Raw genomic sequence first — 14,591 nt, forward strand, 5'->3', positions numbered from 1 at the left:
TAAAGGTGCTTGCTGCCAAGTCAGGCAGCCCAAGTTCAATCCCCGGGACCTAGAGAGTGGAAGGAGAGACCCAGCTCCCACAAGCTGTCCTCTGATCCTCATATGTACACTGTGGCTGTACATGGGAACACATGTGACATAAAAATACCTTGGTACAGTCTTCACATCAGAGGGTTGTCCTAGTCAAGCATGGCTGTGAGATCATCTGACTCCTACACAGAAGCAAGTGGGATGGGAAGCCTTTAGAGGGGAAAATGTCTTTTTTTGAGGACCGACTGTATAGTCAATCTAGAAAAGGTTGGAAAAACAAGTGAAATGAAGGATTATTTTGAAGACCTACCTTCCCTACAATGTTGGACTACAGACATTTTGTCAACTCTGTTTTCTATATCCACAACCTAAAAACAATGCATTATGGGTATTGAGTAGCAATTCAGTATCAATGATGCCATGCGGAGAAACCCGCTGAAAACTGGCTGAGGTCCAGCCCAGCATCTGCCTTGTCAGGCCTCACCAGTTTGGGCTTATCACTATGCTCCATATGTAATCCCCTCTACCCCTCCAGGGAAGCTGCTGGCTGGCACCAGCCGTCCAGCTGAGCAGGAGACATATTTCTAAGAACACTTAAGGGACAGATGGCCAGAGGTCAGGCCCTCTTCCTGTATGGACACATCTATTGAATTCCCTCCCACTATTTTTTAATTTTGTAAAAGATTTATTTTGTGGGGAGTTGGGGGGCAGATTTGGTCAGAGGACAGCTTAGAGGAATGGGTTCTCTTTCCTCCATGTGGGTCCTGGAGATTGAACTCAGGTCATCTTGCTTAGCAGCAAGCTTCTTTACCCACTGAAACACCCCCTGGGAGGCCTGAGTTCCCTTTTCAAGTGCTGCTGGACATTGTTGCCTGTGGTCATCTGTGTCCTACACACATGAGCCAAAAATGATTGTCCCAAAACTGTGTGGTCTAAACCCAAATGCTGGTATGATACTAAAGCTCTAGCGAGCAGATTCCGCCAGTGCCTCCGTGATCCACACAGGCTTGTGGATCTGCGTGCTTGGTGCTCGCTGGGTGGCCAGTGTCTCCATTCAGCAAGTAGCACTGGGCTTCTTCTAGGTGGCGTACTCAGGTAACTGGGCAGAAGCAAACAACAGACCTTATACTGTTTTAAAACCCGCAGAGAAGGGCACTTTAGTGACAGAGAGGAGCAACGGTACTTGGCCTTGTTCACTGGTCCCTACCTTGTGACATATGTCCTGTGGAGTTCCCTTCTATCAGAAGCAGAAACACCTTGAGGTTCCAAAATGCCTTCTCCAGAGCTAGGTCCTGGTCCCTGTCTTCTGCTCAGCCCACTCAGCCTCCCCATCTAGACCCCGCCGTTACTGCTCCCCAGAACCTTCCTAAAGGCCTGCTGATGGCCCAGACTCTCTCATGCTTGGCGGCAAAGAGACTTGGCTCCTACACAAAACCCACAGCAGGGCCCCAAGCTAAGCAAAGCGCTGAAATGGATCCTAATCAACCTTCTCAGAGCTGAGCCGTCCGCGGACACTGGGAACCGTAATTTAAACTTGATGTGCAAGGATTACGGTAGTCTGCCAAACCACTGCACAGGAGGAAGACTTTGAAACATGAAACTCTTTCAAGGGAGAAAAATCCAAAAGCGTCCGCTCTCCGTTGCTACAGCTCCTGGCTGGGTTGGAAGACACCCCAGCCTGGTGCCTCTTTCTAGAGGCCCCTTTATGGAAAGGGTGAACTGCTCAGAGGTGCAACAGCATGGGGTTAGCTTGTCTGAGAGACACCTTCAACTCATTAACACCAGCGAAGCAGGGCGAGAGAAAATATGTTCAGGCGTTTGACCTTTGGAAGAAAAATGCCTCCCGCATCCTTCTACTGCTTTCCTGAGTCTGCCCCTGCTTCTTTGCAGTTTGCCAGACACACAGGCCACCCCTTCAGTGAAGGAGCTCGTCCACAGCCCCCAGACAAGGACCCTCCATCTCTCTTCTCTTTTCTTTCCTGATTGACACTTTTTCAAAACTAGATGATTAGGAACAGAGTGCCATTGTTTTGCAAGGAAGACCCAGTCCTGCCTGGTCAAGTGACAGAGAAACAGGGTGCAGAAAAGTTTTGGCTGCCCCCCCCCATCCCAACAGGAGCTACTTGGAGGCCTCCATCAGCTGAAATGGTTCCAGGAGCCTTGTATTCTAGAGCTTTCTTAGAGAGCATGGTTTTTATTGGAGAGCATCACTGTGACTCACAACCCAAACTGCTTAGCAGTGGACATCTGTGGGGTGGCACAGGAAACATGTAAGGTTTGGCAGCCACAGCAGAAGGCTCACCACCTTGCCTCCAATGCAGACTGAGAAAACCCATCCCTACTTTTCAAAAATATATACACTCGTGTGCACACATGGACACACAGTCTCAAACCAGCCCCCCCCCCCAAAAAAAAAACTATGTGCCAGTGACGTGTGGTGGGTCTAGTTTATATTTGGAGATAAATATTGGTCTGATACTGTGTCCTCAAGATCTTGAGATGGAGACGTGCTGTGTAAACAGCCAAGTAACTAAGAGGTCCATAAACACAAGGCCCAGAGCTAGGCCATTGGAAGAGCGTGCCCAAAGTCGTGGGAATGGCTGCCCAAGAAACACCCAAAAGGCCAGTGCACAGAGAAACACCCTCAGAGCCCAGATACCCTGGAGTTGTTTTGCTGTTCTTATCACCCTGAAGTGGACTGGACCAGGACTGGGTACCTCAGAACTGGGTCAGTTCTCATTTCTTCCTCTGGGTTCATTGACTCACCCAGCACTCACTTAATGGAGCAGCTATCGGGTTAGCCCACAGGAAGGACCTGGGAGCTGCTCTCTGGGGTTACTGTCAGGACCAGAAGGTACTTTGCTGCTCCAGGCCTCCAACTGAACAAACCTTGAAGCTAGTCATGAAGTCTCCTCGTAGGGCGGTTTCTCCTGCAAGCAGGATAATTATAAACAAAACATCTGAGCCCTCCTGGAACACGAGCCTTGGAAGATTCCAGAAAGGGTTTCAGATTCAGGAAGCAACTGACGCCACTGGGTGGAAGTGTGGGGTCGTTACGGGTACAGCGTATGCTTGTCATTAATTGTTTCCCAGAAGTCTCAGGGTGGGCTTAGCTGGCGGTCCAAGACTTCCCAGAATTCCTCCCAAATACCCAGGTGTACTAATGAAAGGGGACCTACATGCTAGGATCAGTAGGGATGATAGTGACTGGTTGGCACAAGGTACCATACAGTGTGGTGACTATACAAACTGATATTCACATATTCACTCATTTATTCATTCATTCGCGCGCGCTCGTGTGTGTGTGTGTGTGTGTGTGTGTGTGTGTGTGTGTGTGTGTGTGTGTGTGTGTTGCTGGGAATAACAGCCATGGCCCTGTGTATACTAGGCAGGTACCATACTACTAAGTCATTCCCCAGGTTCTCCTTTTGTTCTGGTAGCTTTTTCTTCATCTGTCTGAAGAGTCTGAGTTTGTTAGAAGTCACTCTACTGCCATCTGTTGGGAAATGGCCCTGGCAAACCTGTCTATTCTCTGGCAACCCTTAGCTCTGGTGCACAGCCTGTTCTGCCACAGTCAGCCTTCTCCAGCCACAAGAATGTACTGTGCTTTAAGAAATGGTCTTTTGGAGAAGACATACACACCCGTGAAAATTAGCTTCCCCTGCACATAATCGCTCATCAGCCTCCCGTGCTCAAAGGTTGACTATTGGAGTCAGAACTCTTAGACCCTGGTGGGGAGAATGGACCTTACGAGGCTGTTTCTGCATGAAGAAGAGAGCTTGCTCTGGGTGTCTGCAGGAGAGGACAGCACCCTTACTTTGCTGGTGGCAAGAATGACATCCATAATGATCTGAGCATGTGAGCGTCGTCATTGCATTAGCTGCTCCAAATCCTTTCACCACATCTTAGCACGGACATGAGAAGTGAGCCATCTTGTCTCCTTCTTAGAATGAATAGGAACCCTAGTTCTGGAACCTGGGAGGTGGCTTGGTGGTTAAGAGCACTTGCTCTTGTGGAGGATTCAAGTTAAGTTCTGAACAATGGGGTGAGGGTGTCTTCCAACTGTCTATAACTGCAGCTCCGGGTATCTGATGCCCTGCACTGATGTGCACACACACACACACACACACACACACAGAGTGACCCAAGAGTGAAATGTCATAAGTCTCCTTGATTGGTGCACGGTCACCATCAGCAGCCCCAAGTGTAGGCTAAAGACACTTTCTTGTTCTAGCCATGTTTATCTTCATGATTGAGTTTTTCTAGTTTCATTTCTGTTGTTCTGATAAAAGAACCAACCCACCCCCCAAAAAAGCAACAATCAGGAGAAATGGTTCATTTTAGCTCCCAATTCCAGGTTATGATCTGTATTGCAGGGAAGTCAGGCTGCAGGAACCTGAACCAGCCAGTCACCTAGCATCCATAGTCAAATGCAGAGAGAAAGGAATGTGTACACGTGTGCTCAGCTCACTCTCTGCACTTACCCCGTCCAGGATCTCATGCCTAGGGAATGGCTCTGCCCACAAAAGTTTGGGCCTTCCCATATCCATTAACAATGAAAAGAAGCCCTCACAAGCCAGCCTAACCCAGACAGTCTCTCAGTGAAACGCTCTTCTCAGGTGATCACAGGTTGAATTGAGTTGACAGACTGAACCATAACAGATTTTCTCAGACTCTTGCAAGTTGTCCTTGGAAGGACTCTGTACCTTCCCTACCATTCAAACTGCACAGCCCTGGGGGACCTGCTGGAGTCTAGTAACAGATTTCCTTACAATGCGGGGGAGGCAGCTCTCATCTGTGCAAGGCCAGTGGAGCCCCCTTCAGTGGACAATATGAGGGTGTTTCAAGAGAGTCCCTGATATCCACCTGCTTCTCTGCCTTGCAGGAGCTCATGACCACCCACAACTCTCATTCCAGGAAATCCAGGCCCTCTCTTGGCCTGACCTGTTCAGGCACGGTGTGCACCTGGTGCACATGCATGCACATGGGCAAAACACTGATGTGCATAAAAACAGTTTTTAAAAAGATCGATTTGATCATCACTATCACTGCCCATAAGGCATGCCCAGAGGCCCCTCTCCCCGACAGTACATACTGTCAGGTTGCACATTGCTTTAACTATCACAGGCAGCAAACAGTTGCTTAGACACTGGATAGCAGCAATTGTAATGGCTATGTGAGATAAGCCAGATATTCATCTTACCAAGTGCGAAGAGCCACAGACCAAATGCAACTTCAGGGCAGAGGCAGAAGAGAAAAGCTGGAGAAAACTGCCACCCTGAATCAGGATGCAGAGCCGAGGGGAAATCTATGCTGTTGACTCCTGCATGGGTATCATGAATGCTACAGACATGAGAGAAAGTTCTAGAGGCCATCAAGGCGAAATGAGACCCCACTTCCCGGATGCTTGAAAAAGTTATCTTTGTGAGAACACTGTTTTTCAGATGGATCCACAGGGGGCTGACATCTCTCAGGACATTAAGAGGTTCGTCTAAGGTTTGAGGATGTAACTTAGATGGCGAAGTGCTTGCCACATACACACAATGACCTGTGTCCTTCCTCAGCACCTGTATAAAGCCAGGCATGGTGGCCTATGCCTGTAATCCCAGTGTTGGGGAGGTAGAGATAGTCAGATTCCCAGAGCTTACTGGCCAGACATGCCTGCTCAGAATGGTCCAAGCCACTGAGAGACTTGTTTCAAAAATCAAAGTGGACAGCTCCTGCCTGGCTCTGACCTCCACACACAAAGCACATAAACACATGATACATAGAAAATGTGTATAAACATGTTTATACACTTATACATGTACACAAACACAAATTTACACACACATGAAGACACATGTACATAAACACATAAACACTATATACATAAACACATATATTCATACGCATAAACAAACACATATATGCCGAAGTACATACACATCGTCACATATACATATAAACATGCACAGAAACACACATATACATATCCATGTCTACACATTTGCACAAACATATAAACACACACATATATATAAACATATGCACAAAAACAAGTATACACATACTCGATATACATGTAAGCATGCGTGTAACACATGTATACACAAACATGTAAACGCGTACATACATAAACACATATGCAGGAGAGAAAACAATCAGTAAGCTCTAGAAATGCTGGCTTTCCCCACCAGTGGTCAATGCCTAGAAGATTGCAGCTTTTCCCAAACTTGATTGACCATGGCATATTTATCATTTTCTTCACTCAAAAGAAACTTTGAAAAACACCCAATAACTAGTGTTTCCCAGCACCCAGTATGAAGAACACTTTTCCAAAAATCAGTGCAATGAACATCTTGCTGGGAGATAGACCAGGAAGTCAGTGTGGTTTGAAAAGTGGATCCAGGTAACTCTTTGCTTGCCGGTATTTTTTCTAAAAACAGTCTCACCTGAGACATTCTCCTGGCTTCCCCAGGCTTGGGGAAAGCTAGGTCCCTCCACCTCCTCATAGCTCAGGCTGCCTGGGATACAGAGCAAGTCCTAACCCAGAGCTCTTCCACTGTTTTTCAGATGGGCTTCTTCCGCAGAAGGTACAAAGAGATAATCGAAGCTGAGAAGAACCGGAAAGAGAATGAAGATGGTTGGGACTGGATGCAGAAAAACCAGTGACCCGCCGTACAGTCATGTGACGCCCTCATGCTCCTGTCGCCAGCCTGTGGTCCCTGATCTTTGTATCTTCCATATTTGGAAGAAAGAAATCTTCTCCAGATTTTCCGGAGGCCCCACTGTTCTCCTCCTCATCCTGTCAAGCCCGGTGCCGACCTGAGATGGCCAACTCCAGCCAGGTCACATGACTGGGGCCACCATGACCTCCCTTTACAAACAAACTCAGAGCTTGGGAGAGACAAGCTGCAGAGCAAAGCAATATTTATGGATGCAACATTGCATGGTCAACCCTCAGGGGAAACTGTTACCTAAAAGTATTTTTTATAAATGTAAGCCTTTTATATTGATCGTGTCTTTATATTTGTATCGATGTTTTATTATTTCTATTAAATAGTTCTATAATTCACTCAAGCACTGAAACCTTGGAAATACATGTACCTGCATACAAATTTTAAAAGAGAAAGAACTTATTGTACTTTGGAACTTGCTGTTTAAAACCTGCAGATAAAATAAACTAAAGAAACCTCCTGAAGTGAATCCACCAAGTTGGGAGTACTGCAGAAACACCGTGGATGTGGCAAGACCACCTAAGACATTTCCTATTGTTGTCACCTGGAGCTGAGGTCAGAGCCTTGAAGAAGTATCAGTGCTTTCTTTTACGGACCTCTCACTGGGAGATTCCCAACAGGAACTGCGATGAAAAGCCTGTTTTCCTCACTGCAGATGCTCTGCACCCCTCCGACACATGCAGCGGGACACTTCACCGTCTTCCCTCTGGAGTCAGCAAGCGCTGGATAGACAACTGGTCAACCTCAGAATAGCATCTCATCCCAGACACTGTGTGCCAGGATTCAAAGCCCAGGACTGGAGCTGTGCTCTCTCAGCAAAGACCTGTGTCTCTGTGTGTAAGGTGCTGCCTTGTGATGTCATTTCAGTTCAAGGATCTCCATTTCCTCTGTCACTCTTGCTGTCCCCAAATGGTAGCGCTGCAGATTCCTTCCCAGAGAGGATAGCCCCACTTGATTTGTGTTATGTCTTAGGTGGAATTCTCAAGAGTCAAAACCTGGAATAAGGACTTGGATGCAAGTAAGTTATTGAGAAAGTCCTCCCAGAAGCTAGCAGTGAGGAAGTAGAGAATAAAATACAGGAAAGCAGGGGAAGCCAAGCAACAATGTCCCTTTAGGGGACAACCCACAGCCTGGCTTTAGCCCAATTGGATGGTCTGCAAGTCAGGCTCAAGAGTGTCCTGACCAGATGTCAGGAAGCTGGACTTTTGTGGCCACACACCTGCAGGGAATGTAAACTTTCTGCCTTTGGTTCTTGCTGACAAGATGACTGTGTCCTCTAAAGGACAGCTTCAGGGACACCCTCAACCAGGGAGACCCAGAAATCATACAAAGAACTCTGAGCCAAGAGCTTTGGTGTTCCCCTCCCCCAAACAAGTGAACGCTATCTTCAGCTTAAAAAAAAAGCCATAAATCAAAGCTGGTCCTAGAAGTCAAATGTTGCATCTGACCCTGGAATGGAGACAGGGGTCACAGCAAGGCTGGGGCAGCTCAGGAAACTAGTACACACCCAGTTCATAAGTCTTGTCAAAAGAAATAAGGAAAGAAGTCTTGGCTTTACCAGCCATGTACAACCTGGACTGTGGGTCGGGCACTGTGCTGGATGCTGGTGATCCCCAGAGAACACAGTCTCGGGGTAGTAAGCCATCCAGCCTGCAGTAGGTGTAGAGTGTGGATTCTCCATGAACCCCACTTGCAGCTGTCCTGTGATGATGATGTGCAGATCATGTCATGGTTTCCTTTAATAAGTCATTCGATATTCTTAGGTGGTGAGGCCACTGCAGTGCCAGCTGCAGTTTTAGCCAAACGCATCAGTCCCCACTGACTGCTTCCTGCAGAGGGCATGGCTTCATGGGGTCAGTGGAGAATGGTGGCTCACGTGCACAGTCCAGCTAGCCGCACCTGAGAAGTGTGGACAGGGAGGAAGGGCAGACTCGGGTGAAATATGGCCGCTTGTGCCTCATCATGAATGATAAGCCCTCATGAGTAGCCGTGTGTCAATAAGTCAGTACAGCTCCATGGGGCAGATTTTAAGAAAACGACATGGTAGCCTCAGAAGCAAATCCTAACGGCCGCTGTAGGAAGCATCTTTGCCTGTCTGATAATGCTGAGTACCAGGTGGCGGGAGAGCGTGGGATGTGGCTGCTTGGCACACAGGCAGGGAAGGGGGTGGAGCACTGTCTCAGAGTCCTCTCACTGAGTAGTTCAGCATCTTCATGCTAGCCTTCCTCAGGCTATCAGGGGAAGTGGGCGAGTGTGTTGATACGTCTGTGTTACCTCTCTCTAGAACATTCTTTTAAACCCCCGCTGTGTAGCCCATTGTACCCTTTTGCCTCTGAATTCACCGTGGAAGCCCTGCAGACAGTCTCTTGGGCACTATCATTTATCTGCTTCCGTGGTTTCATTGTGTCTTTCATGGTTTAGCCTGCTCTTTGGACTGGACTGAGTGCTGTTTTGTTTTGTTTTGTTTTTTTTTTTTTGTTTTTAATATGAAAAAGGACTAAAGCAATGCCTCTTTAAGAAACAAAGTGACCCCCTTCTTCTGAGTTTCCACAGGACTCAGGAAAGTCTGGAGCATCCCAAGGAGGCTATGCAGTTTAGAAGCACAGGAACACTAGCGAGAGGGAGCTGAGTGCCTGGCTTTGTGCTGACTGACCAATGCTTGCCTTGTGTTCCTGGCATCCTAGTGCCCAAAGGCTTGGCAGGCTGCATGAAGCCCCCCACACCAACTTTCTTGGCTAAAGTCAAAAAGCATCATATCTCAACAAACAGCAGCCATGTTTGTCGGACACCCCAGTAACCTGTGATGCTGTTGAGCCCGTCTGGTTAGTGTGGAATGGTATTCACATTTACCTAAGGTTAAGGTAACGTTATACCTGATTGCCTGGGGAATGTACACCTAGGAGAGGTGTGTCCAATTTCAACTTCCTGAAATTTGGAGGCGCTTCAGAACATTGTCATTTGAGGGATGGACAGTTCAGTAACAGAGGGTTTGTCTGACATACGTGAAACACTGGGAGCGCTATCCCTTTAGCAAACACAAGGCAGAAACCAAGTATCGTTTCTCAGTTCCTCGAGGACATGAAATTTTAATAGATGGGGGTTTTGATACACAGCAGAGAGTATTTTCTGGGATAATGGCTGAAGGGAGGTTGCAGAGCCAATGGGGCCAAAGCAGCCTTCTAGACGGACTTCTAAGTCTCCCGCCCCCAAGGGGAATGTGGAGTAAATCTCCCGACTTGGTGTGGTGTTCTCCACAGCACGCTGGTCTGGATTTTGCTTCTGTTCAGTTTGCTTTGTTTGAGGTGCACGGTGTGATTGGCAGTGTGAGTTTATGCTTTCTGAGTGGTTTGTTGCAGGGCAGGCACCTCCCTGCTCCCCCGCCCCCTCCCGCACGTCCACAGCTTTACTGAGGTATCCACACAACGCACACTACCCAAGAGGATTTGGGATGGGAGAGCTGTCCCTTCTCACTGTGTCCGTGTGTACTCCCGTCTCTGCAGTCACTTCTAATTCACTTGCACTGTTTGGGAAATGCCAGGTTTACAAAAAAAATCTGTGTTTGGAATTAAAAAAAAAAATGGCTTCAAACGATCCCGGCGTTTCTGACTGTAATTCATTGCTGCTAAGAACTCTGTGAGGTTCTGAAGAGGGAACTGCAGAACAGTGTGGGGCTAGCATTAAGGAGCACACCAAGGGCTGCCTGCTCTCACAGGAGTGCCCCCACACGACGGGGCTGACCCTGTCCTCGGGTACATAATCTGGACACCACCTTCTCTGCACATTGGTTTCCTGCCTAGGGGTGTGCCTGGTGTCATCTGTCCAGGGAGAAATGCCCGTCAATGAAGTGGGTGGGTTTCTCATCGCAAGCTGACCTCCTGCACACGCGTCTGTAAATCACTGAGCATTTGCCCAGGCTAGCCTCAGACCTGCTGTGTACCCGAGGATGGCCAAACTGGTAATCCTCCTACCTCTGTCTCTGAAGTACTAGGGTTACAGATGTGTACTGCCACATCTGGTTTATTTGGCAGCGGTAGGAATCAGACTCACTCTAAGCAAGCGCCCCGCCCTCTGCACTAGCATGCCCAGCCCCTCTGGAAGCTTCCCTCTGGCTCTCTCACTCATCTCCAGACGCTGCTGCTGCTGCGTTTTCTTAGATTTTAAATATACATTTTCTAGCTGAATCCTCATTCTTATCCCAAATTCTGTTCATTTGTAGATCCCCCCCCCCTTTTTTTCCATCGATATTGCCAACAAAGATCTGCCTGATAGATCACTCGTTTTCAAGAATAAAGCCTCTGGCTGTATCGAACCTGCTGGGTTTTGCTTTCTGGTTCATCAATTACAGCTTCCACACATATGAAAATGTCCTCTCTGGGCTTCATTGTTAAATTCACACGTGGCCTACAGAGCCAGCTGGGTCGTTAAGCTCCCTGGCTGCTCCCTTTCCCTCTCGTGATTCTCATTCACGGGCACGTGTTCTTCACGTAGCTCATTGGTTGTTTATCTACTGTTGGCCGGTGCTTGGCGACTTCCCTCAGAAAGTTCTCGTTGGCGGCAATCCTTTGAAGCCTGGGTGACATGTGCTCCTGCCAAGAGTATTTGCCTTCACCTCTGCCGAGCTCCCATCTGGGGTCATGGGGTTTGATGGACCACCCATAGAATACACAGAGCAAATCCACTCCGAGGCCAGCCTGTGGCTTCCTCCACGGGGTGGGATTCCATCAGCGCCTTTGCATTGCCTGTGCTCTGCTCAACACCCGGGCAGCTTTCGCAAAGTCTCTCAAGCCTCGAGAGTACTGGCCCGCAGGGGCAGCATTCCTGTTTCTGATTGGCTCTTCCATCGGCTCATTCATTCATTCATTCATTCATTCATTCATTCGCAATTCGGTCTTTGACTGTATAGCCTGGGCTGGCCTGGGACCTGGCATCCTCCTGCCTCACCCTGTTATGAAATCACAGTCATGCACCACCGTGCCGAGGTAAGCTGCTACTTTTTAGGCCACTGGATCCTGCAAGGCCCTGAAGGCTGAACTTCCATTTTGTTAGCTTTGGCGTAGGCTTAGGAGGGAAGTGAGAGAGTCTCTTCCCATGGGCCCCTCCACCACCTTTGTTCAGGCTTTGACTTGGGAATGGCAAGCTTCTGTTTTCTCTTCAGTGATTGGTTGAGACAGAATCTCACCATATAACCTTGGCTGTCCTGGAACTCACTATATAGACCAGACTGACCTCAAATTTATAAGAGATCTTCCTGCCTCTGCCACCCAAGTGCAGGAATTCAGTGTGTACGCAACCACTCCAGGCTTCTTCAGTGGTTTTAATATGTTCTTAAAACACTTCATTCCTAGGACAACAGCAGGATGGCTCTGCAGGGAAAGGCACCTGCTGCCAAGCTGGCTGACCTGAGTTCAATCCCCAGGACCCTCCTGAGGGAAGGAGAGAGCTAACTCTTGAAAGTACCCTCTAACTTCCACATGTACACCCTGACATATGCACTTCCCCAGCACGTAAACAAATATAAAAATAATTGTTAAAATGTTATTCTTTCTTCTGAACATGCTTTTTACGTTGTTAAGAGGACTGGTCTATTTGTACTCCACGTGAGAAGCCTGAAGATCTGCTTCCTAAGCTCCCAGCCCCCTCCTCTGCATGTACATCTATGTAACATTTTTACTATTAGAAACATATCTTTAAGTATTCAGAAAAGTTGAAAGGATTTTATAACGAACACTCAAGTATTTGACATCTAGATTTACATCAACGTTTTATTACATTTGGTTTGTCAAGTGTCTACCAACCTTCTTTCCACAAACTCCTGTTTTATTAATTTATTATTTTTGATATTCAAAGAAAGTTATAGATGCAACACATTTTCCTCTGGATGTCAGTAGATTTTTCTGTTTGTTTGACCTGTAACAATAGTATTCATCTATGATGTCTGTTTGACTCTGAAATCTGCTTGGGCAACTGTAGGGTTTTTTCATCCATAAATCCATGCTTATCATTCCTATCTTTGAGCATGCTAAGTTTAGCTGTCACATGATGTATATGCCACCTCCAAAGCTGAGGTCTCGGGGATATCACCGTTCTCTCTGCTGTTTCTCAGCTTGGCTCCTGTCTCCCTTCGTATTTGTAAACTATACGCTGCCTGTCTTCCTTAGGACATATCTGAGAATTTGCAACACTTTCCCCATAGAACAGTCCTATTTGCTTTTGTAGGGTGTCCAAGAGAGACACAATAACTGATACCATTTTCATTGGAATCCTTGCAGCTCTCAGCCCACCCAGTCAGTGAGCAACCAGGCTTTCAGAAAGGCTTCTCCTGCCCAGAGCCAGAGTTCCAGTTCAGCACTTGCTCGGAGTCCTTAGCAGGGGGTGGCAGGAGGGGATTTCTGGCGCCTCCCTGTTCTGGTGCGCAGCACAGTCCTGTCTCCGATTTATAGAAAGGAGACAGTCCGCTCGGATTCCTCTCCTTGAGTGGCTCCAGGATGTCTCAGGCACTCAATCTCCCTAGTGATGCAGACACTGAAATTCAAGGTTGCCTGGTTTGATGCTGTGCCCAGAGCAGAACTGGACCTTAGCAGTCCACTTGCCAGTCACCCTCAAGGTTCTGGGGGCCTCCACTGTAGCTCGGTGTTTATTGACACTTTAGATTCTTGCCATTTCATCAGTAATTTACAGCAAACAAATACAGTATTCAACGTTTTAAAAGCTACGTTTGTTTATTTATTTATTTAGTGTCCGTGTATGCGTCTGAGCATGCAAACCAGCAGGCATGTATGCCACAGCATACATGTGGAAGTCATCAGTCAATTAATAGAAAACTTTCTCTCCTTCTTGTAATGGTCTGCTCTGTCCCTTTAAGAGACAAGCCACGCCCACTTCCTCCCTCCCTGTCCAGCCAGGCAAGCTAATCTTCAGCTTTCAGCCAGAGTCCCTTCCTTTTCCATCTCTCTCTCAAAGAGGCGACTTCTCCCCACTTCTCCCCTTCTCCCCTCTTTTTTCTCTCTCCCCACCCCTCTCTCTGCCACTCTCTCCCCTTCGATCCTTTCCCCTCCATAACCCACTAAACAAATATCCAACCTCACTCTGCATGGTGTACCTATCCATGTCTCTGTCTCTTGCCTGCTGCGTGGCTCCCTGCCTGGAACCAGTGACTTTCAGAGACCTACAGTGTGGTCTCATGGCATGCCCATCTGTCTGTCTCTCCTTGTGTGGTTGGCTGCCCCTTCAAGATCTCTCACCCACCACATGGCTCCCTGCCTGAGACCAGCTGCCTTCAGAGACCTGTGGCGTGCCCATCCGTCTCTCCTCATGGGACTGGATGCCCCATTGAGGTCTCTCACCCACCTTGCAGCTCCCTGCCTGGAACCCACTGCCCGCTGCACCCCTCGGGGATCCACAGCATTTTACTTAATCTATTATACTTCTACCTGGGTCCCAGGGAATGAACTCAGGTCATCCGGGTTGGCAGCAAGACCCTTCACCCACTGAGCCCCCTTATCAGTCCTCACTGTCTCTCTCATGGTCAAATACTTTTCTATATATCTGAAATTTGTTAGGTTTAATCTAACTGGGGGGGGGGGTGGAGAGATAGCTCGGAGGTCAAGAGTGTATGCTGTTCTTCCAGAGGAGCTGAGTGTGGCTTCCAAACACCCCTATCAGAAGGGCTCACAACTGCCTGTAATTCCAGAGGGCCTCCATGCTTCCTGCTGACCTCATATGTGTGTGCACACACATTAAAATTTTGGCGCACGCCTTTAATCCCAGCACTCGGGAGGCAGAGACAGGCGGATCTCTGTGAGTTCGAGACCAGCCTGGTCTACAGAGCTAGTTCCAGGACAG

At 48.0% G+C, this 14,591-nt stretch overlaps 1 protein-coding gene across 1 annotated transcript in view; it reads left to right on the top strand.

Moving 5' to 3' along the window:
• Nucleotides 1-10,281, top strand: part of Itga9 (integrin subunit alpha 9) — a 304,511-nt gene extending 294,230 nt beyond the window's left edge. The window contains exon 30 of the mRNA XM_013346639.2: nucleotides 6,586-10,281. Within this exon, the coding sequence (XP_013202093.2) occupies nucleotides 6,586-6,684 (99 nt within the window). The 3' untranslated portion in view covers nucleotides 6,685-10,281. The remainder of the gene's footprint in view (nucleotides 1-6,585) is intronic.
• The last annotated feature ends 4,310 nt before the right edge of the window (nucleotides 10,282-14,591 follow it).

The sequence above is a fragment of the Microtus ochrogaster genome, chromosome 5, assembly GCF_000317375.1.
Source record: "Microtus ochrogaster isolate Prairie Vole_2 chromosome 5, MicOch1.0, whole genome shotgun sequence".
Taxonomy (NCBI): Eukaryota; Metazoa; Chordata; class Mammalia; order Rodentia; family Cricetidae; genus Microtus; species Microtus ochrogaster.